Here is a 21,145-nt window from a genome sequence, read left to right on the forward strand (position 1 = left end):
TTTCTGCTTAAAGTAGACAGGAATCAGAACCACTTCAATGGCTTTAGGTAGGGGGAAAAAGCGTCAGTGGAAGTTTGAAATCCAGTATTACCTTTAATTTTCAAGCCTCAGTCTTTAAACTTCATATTTTCAGAAAAGGCTATGTTTTGGACACGATGCTCAACCATACATCTTGTGAATTCCAATTTCTAGTAATATCTGTCTATGATACAACAGAAATGATTCACCTTCTCCACAGTGCATCGGGTAACTATTAGGGCTGTAATGCATTTCATGGATACAGAATTTAAGTGTTTTCCACACCATTACTCAGAGTAAGCAAAGATCTAGCAATACTTCAGTAAAAGCATTAGTCTTGCTAATGGTAGAAGAAGAAAACCAAGAAAAAGTAAGTAAATATAAAAAATAATCCATTATACTGTGCAGTATTTCACTAGATTCTATGTCACTTTACAGGCTGTGAAAAGCCAAGCACTCAATACAGCACATTTACAGAATACGTTACTTACGTAACACCCCAAGATTTCTGTAACCTTACCTTCTGTATCTAAAGTGAATATTCGGGAATTTGTGTTTTCTTTCTTTAACACCCACATTCTTGAGCACTTTGTGCTTGTGCTCTACGTGGCGATCTCAACTGTCTCAAGGCAGCATCTCCATACTGAATACCTGAGCCCATTCTTTCTGGATCCAGTTCTCCTGATGAGAAACAAAATGGTCACAAGATGGATTACTTGGAAATAATACACTCCAATTTAACTGACAATTATATAAAAAATGCATAATGATGTTCTACTCTAGCTATGGACAAATCTACTGCAATTCTGTTTGCTTCTGGACAATTCCAAACGTATATCACTTTCTTCTGTAAGTTCAACCATGTGCTCTTGATCATAATGACAAAGCAGTTTCTCTCCAAGTTAGGCTGCAACAGGAAATGTATTTCCACTAACTACTTTTTATAAAGGAAATGTCCAAAGTGTTTTCTATGAACACTCTTTAAAAACGCCTGCTTTCAGAGACTAATATGCAAAGAAAGAAGTACTGTAGCTACCAAACCAAACAGAAAAGGATCAATCTGACAGTAGGATTCCACAAAGCACTGCTCTTACTTCTGGTAAGGAAGCTTCCCTACTTCTGGTATCCATTTCTGCCTATGCCATACTCTATGCCTTCAGAAATGTCCTCATGCCTGTATGCTGGATCGGCCAAGATTAGACACATTTGGTTTAAAAGAAAAAATCCCTCTGAACAATACAGGTCTCTTTTTTGGGTTCACTGCACACTTGTACACTGCCTGCTAACTTAGCAGATGACACCACGTTGAGGCAACCAGTTCATAGCTTAAGGGCAGGGCTGCCTTTCAGAAAAGGCCTTGGCAGAGTAAGAGAAACTGACCAGCAGGAACCTCATGAAATTCAGCAACTACACACGCAGAGTTCTGCACCTGTGATGGAATGACCCGAAGCACTGGTGCTGGCTGGGAACTGACCAGGTAGATAGCAGCAATTGGTTAGCACTGGGACACATTGGCCAGAGTGGCTGCTGTGGAACTTCCATTCCTTAAGTATCTCAAAAGGTGCCTTGACAAGCCCTGAGCAACTTGCTCTCACCTTGAACCTGCCCGTGCTTTAAATAGGAGGCTGGACTAGAGACCTCCACAGATTCTTTCCAGTCTCAGTTTTTCCTTGATTCAATGTGTGTGCTGGCACAAACTAAACAGGAGCCGCTCTCAGCAAACAGCACTTTCTTATGTTGTGGTAGTGCCTCTTTAAATCAGTCACTAAAATACAGTATCATGAGAAACTAGCTATACTTTGCTTTTTGGTCTTTTTTGTTTATTTGTTTAAAAGTTAAAGCTGCCGTTGGACATTAATATGAAGCATTAATCAGGAAATTGCTATGAAAAAGCCATATTCTTTCAATCTAAAAAAATGTGTTTGGTATTAAAAAAGTGTAGAGTCTGAGACAGACTTTTCAATATGACCAATAGTTAAAACTTTCAGGATATCAAACAACTAGAAGATAAGAGAGGAAAACTGGAATGCAAATTAGCTGTAATGACACCTAACACTTAGAAGCCCATCTCCAATAGAAACCTGCCCACTTGTGCTGAGAATCTTCTGGTATATTTCCAAATCTGCAAAACTGAAAATGGTATCAACTGAGATTACTTCAGAGAAACATGGTTGCTAGGAAACATCCCAGAAATTTTCAGTATTATTGTTCAAATTCTTTTGATTGTATTTCCTGCTATGTACGAAAAGCAGAATTAAAAGTTGAGTCAGCCCTGATACCAGGTTTTTATTCTGCATTGCTAAAACTGTCTAATGTCAGGCTTTAAATTTCTAAGGACACAGCAATCCACAGAATGCACAGACTACACACAGAGCTGACTGTTAAGATAAACAGTGTGTAAAAATACCCCTAACTCACACCATCCCCTCTTTTAGTTATATAGATCTGATTTAGATGTTCGTTCCTATTAAAATATATGGGAAGCAGCTATAAACCAAATGGGTCTTTTTACCACAATGAAAGTTTGTTTTTTTGGGTTAATTCTACTAGAGAGCATTGAAAGGCGATACTTCCATGTATATTTTTAGTTTTCAGGAAAAAACAAACCAAAACATTAAAAGAATATAAATCTCAATTTACCTGATTCAATTTTATTGAGTATTTTCCTTGCACACTGTACAAAGGCCTCTTCAACATTTTCCCCTGTTAGTGCACTTGTTTCCAAGAACATCAGCTCTGCATTTGACGCAGAAAAACAATCTCAAAATAAGTCTGGAATACCTGATATAATAATTCAAAGTATGAAAGCTAGCAACAATACAAATTTTCTTAAGGGTAATTATCGTCAAATATTTATGGTCTGGAAAAATTAGCTTTTGACGGCCAGACCATAAAGCTTCCTCTGAAATTTATACAGCAACCCTAGAAAGTTGGAATCCAAAGAAAATAACCTGGGCTATGCATGCAAAATAGTGCAAGAAACCAAAGAACTTCATATAATTTCCATTAATAGAAAGTTTCATGCAAAAGGACAGTCATCAGAGACATAGCTGGTAGGAAAGACTATTTACAATTAATTTATAAAAGCAAAACCAGATTTTACTGTTGGCAGGACTGCAGCACAGAAGCGTGGAATGAGACTGGCTTTGGCTGCCACAGAAATTTGTCCTTAGACTGGAAATTCTGAATACTACAGGCCAGATAGTAGTTCTTTGGATACATACCTTGCACTGAACTCAGTTTCCCATGAGTAAAACTCAGTGCTTCCAATTGCAGCACACTCCATCCAACCCTGACTATAATCTATCAAAACTATAAGATGTAAAAAGCTAAGAAATAATGCTCTTCATTCTCTCCTCAGCCCTTCGGAGGCTAGGCAATATGTGAAGTTGTATTACATTCTCTAGGGAATATATCTTCACATTGAAGGTTTTTAAGTAGCAGCTGCAACTGGAAGAATCACTGGTAATGAGACTTAAATAGTACACGTAGTTCTTGCTGCAGGCACTGTCCTCTCTCTATGCCTCATGTTCTGACAGAACTCTCTTCTGTATATATCTGACAAGGTACAGTGGGCAAAGTACTCCCCCTAACTGCACAAGAAATATATTGAGCAGTTTTGAATGCTACATGAAGATGTTGTACTACTTACCATTTTCTTGTGCAAACCGGGATGCTTCTAAAAAAGTAACTTCACGATCTGCATCAAGATCCTTTTTGTTTCCACACAGTATTATCACAATATTTTGACTTGCTAACATTCTTGCATCTGTCAACCAATTGGTAAGTGCGTTGTAGGTTTCCCGGCTATATGGAAAATAACATTCTTTATTAGAACACACTCATTTCTAGTTAACAGATCACTGAACTAGAACTCAGAAGGCAAATCTGTATTTGTGGCAAACCAAAAGTTGCTGCTGGTCATTCAAGTCACTTATATATCTCAATACAACAGCTATGAACTGGGAAGAGTATCAAGTTCCTTCATGAAACTATTTAAAATCTTAAAGTTTTTTAAAAGCAAAATTAAATCTATCACAATATGGAAATGAATATACACAATCACAAAATACCCCGTTAATGTAAAAAGCTGACATTTTAAACAGTAACCTAGTTTCAGCCTTTTGTGCATGCAATTTTGGGATAAGAGAATGAGTTAGTGTTTAACACGGAATTCAACTGATACTTAAGTTTCAGGTAGGATTGTAACAATTTACTACACTTGTGAAGAACTGCCCCCCTGAGCAGTCTTTTGTGTCAAGACTAACAATACTGCAGGCAGTTACTCTGCGCAGGCCACTTGTCATTGTAGTCCTGGTCAGATATAAAGATTTTGAGCAGGAAGATTGACAAATGAGTCCAACTGACCTTAAGCACAAAACAGATTTCAAGAACTACTCAGAGGAGAACAGTCCACTCACAGGGCAAAACTCAAAAGATCTAGTGAAACATGATTAACCAATGCAAAACTTAGATAAGTATCACTCAATGGTGGCCAGGAAAAAATGTGGAAATGTGTAATGGTAATTCTGTTGGCTGCCCATAATATTAAAACACGCAGAGATAAACAGAATTTTAGTTAAGAAATGTGTAGGTAGAGCTCTAGCTTCTCCAGAGGAAGACCTGTTATATTAACAAGCAGTTTCACAAACAGGTGTGTACTACCTTGGTTAGAAATAGTTGAGATCTGCTCCTAGTTTCTGTTGCAAAGCTTCCCAAACCAGTGGTTGCGTGCAGTCCACCATGATTAGAACAGCTAACAGTGGCCCAATTCCATCTGTCTAACCCTTTGAGACCGTTAACATTTATGACATTCACAATATCTCATGTGAGCAAGTTCCAAAAATTAAACACGCACTAAAACAGAAGTACTTTTCATTCTTTTTTTCTTTTCTTCTTGCCCATTCTCAATTAAGAGACTAGGTACTTTGCAGAGGGTGAGGCGGAATCACTGTGTGTCAGTTGGATCTGGTAGTCTATAACAAAAAAGAGTTGCTAGCTTTCTTACCTGGTTATATCATAGACAAGCAAAGCACCTGCAGCTCCTCTATAGTAGCTCCTTGTTACAGACCTGAAATAGAATTAGGGTTGTACACTTCTGCAAAACCTTCATGGTTTCAGATTTGGGCTAACATAATGCACTGTATATCATGAAACCAAATTGTCATTCGGGTATTTAAAATAAAATGTGGTTTTTAGACAACATTATCAGCTGTGCAGCAGCAGATTATTTACAGACTTTTGATAGCAAAGCACGTTCACTAAATATAGCTGTAAAAGTATTCTCAATGTCCATTATGACCTGTGTGCTGCTGAGGGTATGCATATCATCACAGTTATATGGCCTGATATAGGATTGGGAGCTGTATGATGGCATCTGTGGCATGAAAACAGCAAAATTAACTTATGTTTGAACTCTCAGCAGTGAGGACAGACAAAATAGATGAAATTGAAGAATTGAAGACTGTTCAAGTTGGAGAAAAGGAGGCAAGGAAACCAAAGCAAAGCACCCTTCAAAACATCCTTCGAAAGGCAGAGGGAAAAAAACCAAAACTGCTAAGTGTGCAGAGGCGTGATCAGCCTTAAAAAGAAAAGAATTAGATTACAAAAAGCAACATGGGAAAAGAAGACCTGCAAGTCTGCAAACACACTGAACTTGAAAGAACAGAATTTGCGTGAGCCTCTGAAAGTACAGAGCCTCCAAACTCTTCAGAATCCAGGATATCTGTCTAACATGCTGAAGAGATCTCATTAATGGAGACCACGTAGCTCTGCCCAGCTTTATCTAGTAGTAAGTGTATCCAAAGAATATGTCTAATAGAGGACACTTTGCCTGGAATGCTGCCCGTTACTCAGACTTCTACCACCATACTCACCTTTCTTAACCCCAGCCACCCCCTACCCAAATAAACCTCCCACACATGCCCTACCCCCCAAAAATATGAAAAACCAATGTCTTATTTGATCATGAATGTACTCAGGGCTACGTTAGCTCTTTACTAATGTGTGACACAGTTAAAATACAGCATTAAAAGCACACTGGTGCTTCTTAGTCAACAAATACATTTTTCTTTAAGAAACTTAAGAGGTCTCATTCTTTCTAGAATTGAATTCAGCCAAGTGAATTTGACAACTGATTCTTTTTCCCCTCTAATGAAATAATATTATACTATGAAATTGTTCTCATGCAGATTTTGAACAGCTTACAAATTCTTGGTGTTTACTTATTCCAACCAATAGAAGGCCTTTTAAATACTGAATTAAGTACACAGAGTTAGTTAGAAATCTATTCAGAGTTTGGCTGATGAACAAACTTTTAGCCCCACATTCTGCTCATATACCTTTAACTATCACAGAAAATACCCAATGACAGAAAGGGCAGAACCTCACATTCTGCAAGGCGGCATTGCTTTGCTGAGATTCATGAATCTATGTTGCTATGTCCAAGTCGGAAGATCTGGCCTGGTTCATACTATGAAAGCAGACAATTCCACTGACCAAGAAACTATGCCTATTTATAAGTGGAGATAAATAATACCCAACAACCACAGCAACAATTTAATAATAAACGCTTAATGAAACAACTGAAAAGGGTACCTGAATCTCTCTTGTCCTGCTGTATCCCATATCTGCAATTTTACATATTTACCACCAACATTTATGATCTTTGAACCGAATTCCACTCCTATAGTGTGATTTGAGTCATCTTTGACTACAAAAAAAGAAATAAAACCAGCCTCATTTGGAGAATATTAGAATGAATAATTAGTTTTTACATAATCCAATTTACGTACAATCAAGGCTCCTTACTGTTCAACTCAGAAACTACTTTCTGAACCATCAAATTCAGTGCCATTCATAAGTCTACTGCCACCATGCAGAAATACACATTCTTAATCTTTTTAACAGCTTATTCAATCCAAAATTTCTTCTAAAAAGTCCCATCTCAAATAATAAATGGCAAGATAACTTTTGTACACTTTTTTCCCAACTGTGTTTTCTAATACTTTGATGCAATTTAAAACTAAAAATTGATGGCAAAAGAGAACACAAAGACACAATCTTGCCCATGAATAAGCAAGAGATATTTCTTTAAAGTATGAAGTTAAGACACTTGCTCCACATACACTGTCGATATCACAGATTCTCAGCAATATAAAACTGCCCTTACTAGAAGCAAAGTTATGGTTCAAGTTCAGTCACAGAATCATGTCGTGGTGATTACATGTTATTATCCTAGAGCTATTTCTTGAGAGAAGGTGAATTACCATTCAGTTGAAAAAGAGAACAGTCACCTTAGCTTTACAAAGGTTTCTAAACACACATTATTTTGGTTTAGTCATGATGCCAAATGCACTACCCAACTGGAAATGTTTTTTCTGTCATCTATTCATCTCTAAATAGCATTTACAACAGAGTCTCTTCCAGTATTCATCATACAACACAGTCCTCAACAAAAAATATGGAGGGTCTATTTGTTCAGAAAGAGACTAGATATTGGAAGATTTGAGGTCTATCCAGCAGGCTTTCTAAATCTACTCAAGCAATTTAACCTTCTTTTCATCTGGTCAGTATTCCTTCTAGAAGATACAAGTTTCTACTATGTGTCTAGGAAAGCTTATAGCAGCAAGGTACTTACTAATTCTCATAAAAAGTCAGTCTGCATTTTCATCAACAGCCTATTATATTTGAGAGTAACAGAGAATACTGCTTGATATCAGGCTTTTGATTAGCAGCAAATGGTGAGCAATAAAGATTTACAGCATGGTTCCGAACTTATTTCTCAGTCAAAATCCTCAACTGTACAAATAAGAGAATTATATACAAAGAATAGATACTCATTAGATACTCATGGAGTATCTAAAAAAAGCCTTCCTCCATGGTACAAAGCAATGAAGAACTCTTACTGTGCTCAGGTATACTTACATTTCTTTTCAATAAATTGATGTAGTAAGCAGGATTTTCCAGTTCCAGCATTTCCTATGACCAAGAACTTAAACAGGAAATCTAAAGTTTGAAAGAAAAAAAAATGCTAAATTTTAGTATGCACTCTCATTTTTGTCGCAAAACCAAGTATACAGCCAGCTATTCTCTAGTAGCTGTTATTTCAAAGAGAAGAGAATAGATGACAAAATTCGCAAAATAACAATAAATCTGAAGAATAACTCAGTGTATTCAATGGTGATGTTACAAAGTAATAGCTAAGAATGCTATTTGTTTATGGAGATTCAAGAATGACAAGAAGAGATGGAAATGGCTGAATTTTAATTCAGTTAAAATAGGCTGAGTTACAGGCATATTCTAAGGTCATGTAAGCTATTAGCTATAGTCAGTACAAATGCCCAGTGTAAAGATGCCACTCCTTAAAATCCATAAGTTTTTGTACTTTTAAAAGTTCTTGTATTTTTTAAATTTTACTTACATTAATTTGAACTTCTCCGTATTAAGTGCTTAACCCTCATACTTCATTTTAATATTTGTAAAGCTGGAACAACTACGCTATTTTTCTACAAAATTTACAGACAAGAAGTAACTTTTGCGAGGTCTGCTTTCACATTTCCTCCACATGGTAAATTAAGATACAGGTACTTCTGGCCCTTTACCTACTCATGAGCCATATACATCAGTGCTCATTAGTAATACATGTATTGAAGATTTATGGTCCATTTGTATTGTTTTAACATATAATGCTCTAGTAGTACCTCCCCAGATCTGCTTTTGTTTTTGGCTAAAGACTGAAGAAAGCTTCCTTGTCTTATCACTCAAAACATACACTGATAAATGGTGACTAGGAAATTTACAATTCCTTCCTCTAATACACAGACATCCAGGCAATCTTTATTGTTAGTCCAAAACTCACTGTTTTGAAAAAAAAAAAAAAAGCAGCTTTTTTTTTACAGCCATCTTTACAGCTTTATTGCACACTTTCTTTTATAGACACCACAGGTCTCCAAAAGACATCAGGTAAACATAAAATAAATTAGACTACACTAAGCAATTCAAAGCACTGATATATTACTCTAACACAACCTTGTTTCAGTCTTTATTTCTACAAATTGAATTTAACAAGCACACAAATCTACATGCTCATTCCGTCTAACGCAGTAATTATTTGTTATGGTACATTATGAACACCTAGCAATGGTAAAAGCAACAAGCAAATTTCTCATATGGTAGGAAACTTCCCAGTGTTGAAAAGTCAATAGCAAAACAGAGGGCTATGAATCCTAGGAATGTCCACCATCCTTTGCCTTCACCCGTCTTCCAAATTTGATTCATATTTAAAATGAGACAGTGTTTCACTACGGATTTTTGCTTTTTTTACATTTTACCTTCGTATGATTTTTCTTGTTTCAAATGTTGTAACAGGCTTGGGATAGAATCTGCATTCTACCCTTCTCAGAAAGAGATTGCCATTTCTTGCTCACAAATACGACCATTTACACACTCGAGACATTCTGTTCCAAACTCCTCTCATTCTTCACGCCCCCACCCAGCTGCTCATGCTTTCTGGATGAAAAAAAGAGTAGTTACAAAAAGGATTTTGCTTCAGGTTGTGAAAATTTGTTTGTTATCTCCTGTGAAGAACGGCCCTTCTTGTCATCTCAACTAGAAAACACGTTGAAGCTGGGAATGCTTCATTCTATCAGATTGTTAGTATGAAATGTACACATCATAAATAGCCCCAAAGTGTTAGGTTACAGGAAAAAAAACATATCTGAAAGAAAGCCAAGTTTCTGTTTTTACAGATGAAATGTCACTAGTTAGCTGCCTTGTGTACATTTTTTGTATCTCTAAACTACTGTGGGCGTGTGTAATCTCATTGTTTTTCCCACTTCCATAGAGTTCCTCAAAATGTGAGATATTCTGAGACATAGTCACAACTAAAATAATCTGTTTCTGGTCTCTGCACTTTTTCCAAAAATAAACCTGAAATCCAGTTGAAACTGGTTCTCCTATGTATCTGGTGAATGCCGTTTGTCAGATCTTCTTGTTATGAACACCTACAAAATTAAGACTACCTTCCTTTTTTCCACAGAAGACTCTGATAGCAGTATAACAGCTACTGTCAAACTAAACCAGGAAAAGAATAAACCTAAAAATATATTCCTACACTAATTAGCTCTGTGATTGTAAGCACTGGTTGTTAAGTGTAATTCACAAAGCTGTACTCATGGAACCCACAAAACCATGCTGAACTGCAAATTTAACATGCCACTCCATTCTGTGCAGACAGGCTGTAGGCCTGTGAGAAACTGAAACAACGGTGTTGCTGTCAGGAAGTGATCCAGAATAGCTTCAGAACCAGAGTGTATTTTTCCTGACGTGTTTTAAGTTGAGGTGCTTTATGTTTTGCTCTGAAAGCAAGAGAGATATTTGGGGGATTTTATATTCATATCTTTAAAATGATAACATATTCTAGCAGCACTTTATAATGGACTCCCAGTTCCCATCAAGATTCTGTTTTGCCAGACAACTTTAAAAGGGATTCTTTCCTACAAATAAGTCACTTAGATGCTTACTCAATACCTGCTTACTTAGTAGACAAAATTATATTTGCAAAATAGCAAACAGGTTTTCCAAGGTGAAACTTGAATCTGCAGTTACAATTCACTTATTTACAGCATGGAAGTCTGAGAAACGTGCTTTATTCTACCACAGAATAGAAACATCAAAACCTTGCAATAAAAAAACCAAACCTTTTTTGCACCAAAGGAGGCAGCAATGTTTCCAAACACAGGCAGACTCAGAGTGCATGACATTGAAGTAACATTCACAAATGTAACTGTGGTTCTATCACATAAAATTGGGAGTTCAAAACAGTAGAAGGCTTTTAGACTTACGTTAACAGTTTTTCCACAAGCATTGGATAATGCATTTCACTAAATATTGAATACTTTGTCCATTTTATCAACTGCAAGGAAGGACAAGAAAAGGGATTTGCCAATACCAAAAGGCACAAATATCCATATTTAACAAGCATTTAAGTTCACAGACTAGCATATTAATGAGTAAGGTAATACCAGCCAAGAACAGGGAGAATATTTTTCACTTTGCTATTCTGGAACTTATTTTTTATAATGACATTCTGTATAACAGGAGCCACATCAATTTCATCTTTATAACCTTTTTTATGGCTTCATTTAGGACATGAAATAACTTCTCTTTGAACTGCACAGATGTATCTAAGAATACAGCACAGTTCAGAAACACAGAAACTGAATGAGATTTGGACCCAACCATAACAACACTACGTACGCACAGTTGGGAAAAACTTGTATGTATTAATTCTTCACAATTTCACCAAATGCAACTCGTATTCCATTGTTTGCACTACTGCTTAATTGCTCTAGTCTTTCTCCTTTTCCCAGAGGAGTTAAGTCACTCCATTTCCTAGGCTTTTTTTTTTTTTGACAGAGCAGCTCTGAGCTCCAGCATCCCAGTTAGCTGCCAAGGCTGTCACCCTAGAGAAGTTTTGCTTTTGAATTCTGTTCCTCCTCCTTCATGGAAAAGCTGAAAAGCAACATCATTCAGATATTACAAATGCTTTCTATCATGCTGGCTACTGAAAAGGTTTATAAAAGTTAAAGTACTTTGCCTGTAAATACATCACTATATTGAAAGGATTTAGGAAGAAAACTGAACTCTGTGCCAGAAGTTAAAGGGTTTACAAGACATGCACTAGAAAAAAAAAAAAAAAAGCATTAAGAGATGAAAGATAGCATAGCATTTCTGTTTAAAGAAATAAGACAATATAAGAAAACAGCTTATCCCCTCCAACTCCCCCCCGCTGTGAGCTACATGCATCAACTGATCCCAAACTGGGTAGGAGGTCCAAGGAACAAAACTTATTTTCTAGCGTAACTGAAAAGGAGTAAAACTGTGGCTCCACCCCAAAGACACAGCAGCAGCTTAAATTACATGTTTGTGTGGGGAGCAAGGGGAAGCTGAGGGGAAAGGAGAAGGGAGACAATTGTGGGCTTTGACTCAAGTACCAGCAAAAACAGATGGCTGATGTGGAAACCACTCCCACATATCCAAGCTCCTCCTTTGACTGAAGTTTACTCCAGCAGAAGGGATAACTGAAGATTAGTCTTTAAAATGTAATGAGAGCTAAATTGTTTCTTACATGCTTGCTAATGTGGAAGGCGAAAAAAATTCCAAATTGTACCCTCAATCTCAGCCTGGTCTTCTTCAAACTCCTTGTTAAGGAGTAGAACATATATTCACTAATGCTAACCCTTTCAAAACTCTATCACTCATGCCATGAAAAAGAGTCTTCAAGCACTTAGACATCTTCTATTTCACAGAAGTTTGCATAAGGAAAGAACGCTCTGAAGCATTCCTACTGGCATATGCCGCCTTTAAATGAGAGGAGTTAACAAGATAAACAGGTAGAACAGACAAACCTGGCTCTATTCCAATCTACATAATGAATGCTTGAAAGAGTTAAGATTTGCTTCCTTATAAGCAAAGGAGCAAGAAAATCAGATTTGAAATAAACTGTGAGTGATAAATACAGAGACCATCAGATAAGGGGTGTGGGGGTGAATGAAATGGGGAGAAAAGGATCAATCAAATTGTCCAGAGCAAAAAGGAATATTTTAAACTGGACAGAAAGACTATGCATTCTGTGACAATGACAGAGATTGATAAACTCACGTGACCAGACTGGGAGTAATAGATACAGGTGAGGAAAACACAGCGAAGGAGGAACTGAATAGATTTTACTGGAATCTTACGTATTACATTTATTCAAAGGTAGTGCAATCTATCTTCTATCCTACCAGTTCAAATCCAAAGGTTGCTTCACCTTTGGATTTACTTATTAAGAGAAAGCAATTTCTACGTCTGTCTACACTTACTATGACACAAAAACTGCATACAATTTGGACTGACAAGCAGGAGGAAGCATGCATGCATTATTGCAAGGTAACTATCTAGAGGAAGGCCATTGCACGTCATAAAACATAAGTTAGAAAAATTTTCCTATTAATAAGAGATTTGTTACCAATGTTACAACACAAACTTTTTAAAGAATGACCCTCCTCTCCCCAAAGCAGCAGTAAAGTTCTCTTCTGGAGTTTTCTTCTACTGCTGATCATTTTGGTTGGAAAATAAATTGCTCTCATCAAAGCTAAGAGCAGAAGACACACAATTAATGAAATCAATCTACAGGAGAGAAAATACAGATTGCAAACAAAAAAATTAATGCCAAGACTGTGAGAGACTGCAGACCTTGATTTAAAAAGAGGGAAGAGACAAGAATCACAATAAGGGACAGAAATACATGGGAAGACTGAGTGAACAGAAAAGGTTTGAAGCAGACAGAATTTGACACAGAGAAAAGAACTCAGAGAAGGAAAAAAAAAGACCAGGAAGAGACATGTAAATTAACAGAGGTGGATAATGAAGTATGACAGGCAGAAAGGACAGACCAGAGGAAAGGCTCTTTTATTTCTCATGCATCGAGAAAAATATTGAAAACAATACTTTTTTCAAAGGAAAGAGAAGTTGAAACCTTGCAGCAAAACTGAAGTCTTATAATACAACTCAGACAGCAAGATGACATTGAAAAAACCCCCAGACCTCCAACCACATTCCTGAACCTATTTGTATGGGATGAAAAGCTTGAGATTATACAGTTAGAACGGGTCATAACCCAAGTGATAAAAAGAAAAATCCAGTTAATGAATAAGCATCTACAAGGGCAGTAGGTATAGAAATTCCAGCACTGAGGCGACATAGGGACGATTGATCTCCTTCACTAGGGGGAAACAGCTCTACTACTTCCATAACAGCTGGCAAGAAACAAATCACTCTTCGTTAGGATGCTGAATCCCAAAGAGTTCATCAAGCACAGAAGATTCATGATTTTAATCGCACCATACTGTCAACTTTGAACTATCTGGCTGCTACATATGTGGACAGAACACTGCAAAATTATATATTGAGTACTGTTATGGTCACAGATGGTAGAGCCATTGTTCAATTTTATGTTATAACTTAGCTTTCATTCTTCTACCTACGCTAAACCTTGACACCCTCAAGTACCCGAGCTCAGACTTTCTTTAGCTTTTGTATTAATGGAACAAACATTGGAACACAAAAGAGAAATATACCAAACAAGAATTAAACAAACAAAAGGAATAACCCACAACTGCAAATCTTCAATTTTGAGCACTTGTTTTCTAGGACACCAAAACAATCAGAAAGTATGAACAGCTACAGTGGACTTACAATTGCTATTTTGTACCACTGTAATAATGCCAAAAATATTAAAATATACTCATTTAATATACTCATTTAAGATACAACAATCTATTTAGCTTGTTTACTATTACAGGATCAAAAGAGGAGCACCGCTGAAATTCCTTCTGTCATCTCTGGTTTTCTATCCACTTATTTGCTCAGAAACCATCTACCCTACTACACAAGCACCAGCAAAGTGATACCAGTTCTTGATCACAAGAGTTCAGAGCATGAAGAATTTATTCAAACCTACATCTAAATTAACAGAGCACACCCCTCTGGTTTCTACATGCAAGTTTTACAGGTTTCAGGAAAGTATGGAAAAAAATAAGTAGCGTCTTGGTACCTAACATCTGCACTTTGAGGGCTGCCCCACATTCTTGCCTCATTTTGCCCCTTTGTTCCATGCATTTGCTGTGCACTAAAGTACTGACCTACTGAAGAAAACACTTAAGCGCTGATGACCAGGGCACTGGAAATAAACTGATTTACATAGTAGAAACAATCAAATCAGTTAGCCTGCTAACAAAAACTCTTGATGGCTACACAGTTAGCATAATTATTTTGTCCAATCCTGCTGTAATTATTCAAACTATTTTCAAGACTCTGCTCTAAGAGCAAGAGGATTTAAGTCAAGCTCTGAAGTCTGAACAGGTACTGAAAATAAGATATTGCAACAAAGCTAGAAAATTAAAATTACAAGTGGAAGGGTTTATTGCAGTATTCAGTTCTGATTTTCTCCAACAGGTTATCATGTGGATTTTGAACACGCCTGCATGTATGACAGCACTTTCATACTGCAAAACATTACAGAACTATGTGTTACGGAAAGGGGAAAAAAAGCAAATTAATTCAAACAATCAGAGTTGTTTCAAGAAAAGTTATAAAGAGAAATGAGCACCATACGGTCACCTTCCATCTCCTCTACCCAGCCAGCAATACTAGCTCTTTTTTACCTTTTAGTCCTCACTTCTCTTTGAAGCTTCCCTGCAAGGAACTGACAGAGCCTGTACTCCGACTTACTCCTTTGGATGTTTTTCTGCCAGCAGCAGTTAGACTTCCACGTCTAACCATAACATCCACAGGGACGCATGGCCATATTCACTGCTCTTTTTCCCCTCACTCCCACCCGAGCACCGCCTGGGTCCGCTCGCCCAGACCCCGCTGCTAGCATTTCGAGCCCACACCTCCAGGAAAGGCGGCTCTGAGCGCTGGCAGCGCCCCCAGCCCGGGCGGGGCAGGGCGGGACAAGGCGCTGAGTGCCCACAGCCCCCAGGACGCCCCCGGGGAGAGAAACCTGCCGGGAATGGGGCGGAGAGAGGGGCAGAGGTGGTCGGAGGGAAAAGAGGGGAAAGGATGGGAAGAAGGCCAAGAGGAAAGGGGAAGGGAGAAGAGAGGGGAGGGGAAAGGGGGGAAGAGTTCTGGAATCCTCAACATAAGAAGGATATGGAGCTGTTGGAACGGGTCCAGACGAGGGATACAAAGATGATGAGAGGGCTGGAGCACCTCCCATACAAGGTCAGGCTGAAAGAGTTGGGGTTGTTCAGCCTGGAGAAAAGAAGGCTCCAAGGAGACCTTATAGGGACCTTACAGTACCTGACGGGGCCACAGGAAAGCTGGGGGGGGGCTGTTCACAAAGGCTTGTAGTGATAGGATGAGGGGTAATGGATATAAACTGGAGAGGGGTAGATTTAGACTAGACATAAGGAAGAAATTCTTCACGATGAGAGCGGTGAGGCACTGGCACAGGTTGCCCAGGGAAGCTGTGGCTGCCCCATCCCTGGAGGTGTTCAAGGCCAGGCTGGATGGGGCCTTGGGCAGCCTGGTCTAGTGGGAGGTGTCCCTGCCCATGGCAGGGGGGTTGGAACTGGATGATCTTTAAGGTCCCTTTCAACCCAAACCATCCTATGTTTCTAAGAGAGGGGTGGGAAGAGAAGGGAGGGGGAGGGGATGGGGGGGGGGGGGGGAAGAAGAGGGTTCCCCTTCCGCCCGCGGCTCCTACCGTAGGTCTCGGACATGGCAGTCTGCGACATCCCCTGCCCTCCCGTCCCGCTCCGCTCCCCCGCCCGGGGCCGCTGCTGAGCAGGGAGGGAAGCGCTCCGGCCCCTCCACCAGCTGCGCACGCGCCCGGGTGCGCGAGGCGGGCGGGGGGGAGAGGGAGGAGGGCGGTGCAAGCCCAGCCCTGGTGCGCACGCGCGAGCTCGCGCGCAGCGGCCGCCGCCGAAAGAAGGAGCACGTGGGCGCGCCGCGTAGCTGCGGAGGGGACAGCCTCAACAGTGGCAGGAGCGTGCCCGCCCAACCGTGTCCCTAAACCACGCTTCTACGCGGTTTTTGAACGCATTCGGGGATGGAGGTGCCACCGTGTCCTTGGGAAGCTCGTGCTAATGCCTCATCACTGTTTCAGTAAAGAAAGTTTTCCTGATGTCCAACCTAAACCTCCTCTAGCGCAACTTGAGGCTGGTTCCTCTCATCACTTGTTACTTGGGAGAAGAGACCAAGACCCACCTTGCTGCAACCTGCTTTCAGACAGTTGTAGAGAGGAAAAAGGTCACCTCCTCAGCCTCGTTTTCTCTTGGCTGAACAATTCCAGTTCCCTCAGCAGCCTTTCATAAGACTTGTTCTCCAGCCACTTCACCAGCTTCGTTGCCCTTCTCTGGACAAGATCCAGCACTTCAATGGCTTTCTTGTAGTGAGGGGCCCAAAACTGAACACAGTACTCAAGGTTTGCCCTCACCAATGCTGCGTACAGATACACAATCTCTTCTCTAGTCCTCCTGGACACGCTGTTTCTGATACAAGCCAAGATGTTGCTGTCCTTGGCCACATGGGCACACTGCTAGCTCATATTCACCCAGCTATCAACTGGCACACCTTCGTCTTTTTTTCCCAGGCACCTTTCCAGCCATTTGTCCCTAAGCCTGTAGCATTGCAGCAGCTGGGGAGGCTGCTGTTGGGGAGTGGGGTACTCCTGCTCTGCCAGTGTTTGGAGGAAGAGTCCCTCAGTTCTGGCACACCGTAATTATCTTCAATCTGAACCGATTGCCATTGACTTTCCTGCTAGTGAGCACATGAACGCTTTTATTCCCTGGTACAGAACCTCCCTGTGACAATTCCTCCTGAAAACTGCATCCTACTGTCCAGCTTCAGTCTTAAAGTGGTTACCTCGATTGTTTGAAATGCCATTCATCCCCCTGCCCGCCACTGCCAGCATTTCAGCCAAAGGCTGAGCCTTCTGCTGCACATCTCTTTGAGGGACCCAGTATGTATAAGCTAAAGCACACGGATTTTTACAGAACTCCTAACTTCACCATTGCTTTTCTTACTTCCAAAATAAAGCTCAAGGAAAGTCAGATTGTTAAACAAACAGTGCAATACCACGTGGTTTATATTATTCTTTCTTTGATGTCTTATTAACGCTGCTATGATCCTGGCTAGTGTAGCAGCAACGGGCATCAAGAACCGACCACAACAGCCTGTCTATCTTTCCTTCCCCAAACAGTACTTCTTCTGTGTGTCCTCCACATTTATCTTTCTGCCAGTCCTTTTAAAAATTCCTCTTCTGTTTTCTTTCTGGCTTTTTTATCTTGTTGTTCAAAACTTCCCATTCTTTCCACTTCTCCATCATCTCCCAAGCTGTAGGAAAAACTGCCTCTGCCTGTCTCAGCCATTTCCTTACTAAGCCTGTTGCTGGTCAAAGGTCAGCTTTTAAGTTCCTATCTCTAATCAGTGAAACAATACATTGTGAGGCAGCAGCAAGAACCCTTCAGAGAGTCTGCTGATTATACTTGATGTTGTGGATACATACAAAGAAACTTGTTCCAGTTTTCAAGGAACCAGCTACTTAATGAGTTCATACTATTAACAGTAGTTAGGGGTTATGTATACAGGTTCCCAAAGTTATCATAGCCCTGATGCACAGAGGACACTGAGGTCTAAAATGTCATATATGAACATTTCCCTGGGGTATCTGTGCTCCAAAATGCGGGAAGATAAGCTGAGGGGTCTTCATGTGACTTGCATGGATCCCAGTATGTCACAGACAAGAGCTTTGTAGCTCAAAGCTGTGCCTCAAAATGATATATTTTGGTTGGGCCTTAAAGAAGTTTTATCTAATGCCACGTATCCCTGATGTGGGCCACTTTTGCTCAAAACTCCCCACCAAAACAAACCAAAAGTATTAAAAAAAATCTCAAAAAAATGGTTAACACAGGGGCAGACAGAATTTACTAGATTACTAAAAATACGTCGTATTATACTGATAAAAGAACATGTAGAGTTCTTGCACTGTATAAACAGTACTTTAGATTGAGACGAATTAGTCTCGTCAGAGTTTGTTTTTTGTTATGTGTATCTTACAAGATGAATTTCCCTATATGAATGTTATATGTGATAAATGTCATTGCACTAATGCCACACTTCTCTGCCTCCAACCACTCTCAATTAATTTACATGCACGTGCCAATAAAGTACATTAAAACTGTAAAGTTTTCTGTGAAAGCTATTAGTAATACTGAAAAGCAGCTATTAGTAATACTGAGAAGAAAGATGAGGGTTGGAACAATGGTAAAGCAAAGACAGAAGAACATAAAAGATGAATAAGATTTGGTGTTTCAGCATTTCTGCTTTGAAGAGCAAATTAGAACAATGAGTAAAATTAAGAAATAATTAAGAAAGTTTGTACTAGGTTAGAAAATACATAGCTGATACTTCAGTAATTTGAGAATATGGAGTCCTGTATGTTAATAAAATTATTCTGAGTAATCAAAAAATAAATAAGTGGAATTTACCTTGTCAGTGTCCATTTTGAATATGAGAGTGAAAAAAAACTCAAAAGCCAAATGTTTAATTCATCTTCTGATTTATGGTTTCTGTTGTTTACCTCTGCTACAAACTTCTGATTCATGTAAAAACAGGTATATGATGTCTAGTTGTATCTGCAGATCAGACACTTAACTGCTATCATTTCTTCCTCAAATTAGTTTCACCACAATTATTGTGCCTATAATTGGTTATGATTATAGAATTGCTGCTCAGAAAGTCATGTTAAGGTTTTTCTAAAAATTCTAACCACATTTTTTACTAACCAGTGTACTATAATATTAATCCCTGGCACCTTAGGAATGTAACGGGACCCTGAAAATCTTCTTTGAGCTCGGCTCAGGATGGGGTGTTCTGTGGAAGCTCTTTCTTCCAAAATAAGATAACACGACTTACTTCTTTGCACACTTGGACATGGCTTTTAATGACTTAGTGGTCAGAACCTTCTGTTTTCCTTTGCCGTATTGTGAAGAGACAAAGTTCAGTCTGGATCTGAAGGTGGATTCGTCTTCGCTGTGGGCTGAGAGCTTCTGTCTGGGTCTGGAGGGCAGCTAAAGGTGGGATAGGCTTACTTGAGAGAGTGATGGAGCATGTCTTGGTTTGGTCTGAAGGTGGCACTACAAGGCCACGTGTGAAAGGCATCGCCGCAGCCTGAGACAACGCGTGTATGTCCCTCTTTCAGTTATGGCTCTGTGGCGTGCAGTCCAACCTGAGAAGCTGAGGTAAAATGGGAAATAATGTGTTCAGCCCCACTTTCTTGTTTCTTGTGTGCTGAACACGGAAAGCAACCCGGTATGTGTGGAAGCTGCAGGCTTCAGCTTGATTTGAAACAGCAGTGAATTTAGCTCCAACAACCCAAGTGGAATGTGAAGATAAGTGATTGATACTCTGAGAAAACACTGAAATATCGGTGACCTTGTATGCAGTGTCATTGGCCAGCTGACTTAATCTGAAAACAACTGACATCATCTGAACACTGTCAACTTCAGCTTCCATAGAAGCTTCCCTCAACCTATGACTATAGTTGTCAATTAATGTAATTGTAGTTATGCACAGAGATTTATGAGTTGGATATTTCTAAAACCATGGGCTTATCCCTCAACTGTTAGCCCTGAGCGATGGCAACTGGTGAAGAAAGTGATAGTAAAGGCACATTGGTGCTGTAATTGATCTCTTTTTTCTTGCCCAATGGTCAACTTTTCCCAGAATAAAGATGAAGCCACAAACTACCACTACTGTACTGGGAGATGGTGATGGCCAGAGTCCAGTATGATGTATGCTAGCTATCTGCTTTTCTTATTTTATCATGTTCTTTTCACCAGTAATAGGAAGAAAACAGCCACCCTGTGCAGCCTGGTATTTGTGAAGAATCACCAGAAGAAGCTGGGATGAGCTCCTTCTAGGGCAGCTTTATGCTATAACACAGAAGTACAAATTTGCCCTGATGTGGGACTGAGCACCATCTCTTTTTGTCTTGCAGAACCCTATATAATACTTCTAGGTGTTTTATCCAGGGAAACATACTGACACACTTTTACAAACATAAAGATATATGGAAGACCTATATTAAAATAAACCCCAAATGTGCAGAATGGAAATAAAAAAAGATTTTAAAGGAAATTAGACGGTAGGTCATGGCTTTCAAAAGCAATTAGTGATTTTGCAAAAGTCATGTAACTAGAAGGAAGGGGCCTAAATACTTATTTCAGCATATCATGAGAGGCACATTAAAATTAAGACAACAGAAATTTGGGACATGTTATAAAAATACATTAATTATTGACAAAGTCTATAATACAGGCAGGCAGGTTTGTGTGACATTCACCTGTGTTTTATGAAGTTAACCTCAAGGTGTCACTGATTAACTGCTCTGTTGGTGAAATACAGTGATAAAGGGATGTAATTGGCTGCATTTATGTACTTCTAACATTTGTTTACTTCTAACAATAGGGAATGGCTGAGAGGTTTGATGTTTTTAATACTACATACTTGAACTAGAAGATTTGTTAATAGATTACTCGGGGACACTCAAGGCCATGCAAGTGCTTCCCCTTTC

At 39.3% G+C, this 21,145-nt stretch overlaps 1 protein-coding gene across 1 annotated transcript in view; it reads right to left on the reverse strand.

Annotated features, from left to right (window-relative positions):
* RAB4A (RAB4A, member RAS oncogene family) overlaps positions 1-16,417 on the reverse strand; it is a 19,710-nt gene extending 3,293 nt beyond the window's left edge. Inside the window, exons 1-7 of the mRNA XM_054062137.1 lie at positions 16,274-16,417; positions 7,945-8,025; positions 6,616-6,730; positions 5,027-5,089; positions 3,671-3,825; positions 2,659-2,754; positions 539-699 (exon numbers count right to left, since the gene is read on the reverse strand). Coding sequence (XP_053918112.1) covers positions 584-699; positions 2,659-2,754; positions 3,671-3,825; positions 5,027-5,089; positions 6,616-6,730; positions 7,945-8,025; positions 16,274-16,304 — 657 coding nt within the window. The 5' untranslated portion in view covers positions 16,305-16,417 and the 3' untranslated portion in view covers positions 539-583. The remainder of the gene's footprint in view (positions 1-538; positions 700-2,658; positions 2,755-3,670; positions 3,826-5,026; positions 5,090-6,615; positions 6,731-7,944; positions 8,026-16,273) is intronic.
* Positions 16,418-21,145: the final 4,728 nt, after the last annotated feature.

The sequence above is a fragment of the Cuculus canorus genome, chromosome 3 (genome assembly GCF_017976375.1).
Source record: "Cuculus canorus isolate bCucCan1 chromosome 3, bCucCan1.pri, whole genome shotgun sequence".
Lineage (NCBI taxonomy): Eukaryota > Metazoa > Chordata > Aves > Cuculiformes > Cuculidae > Cuculus > Cuculus canorus.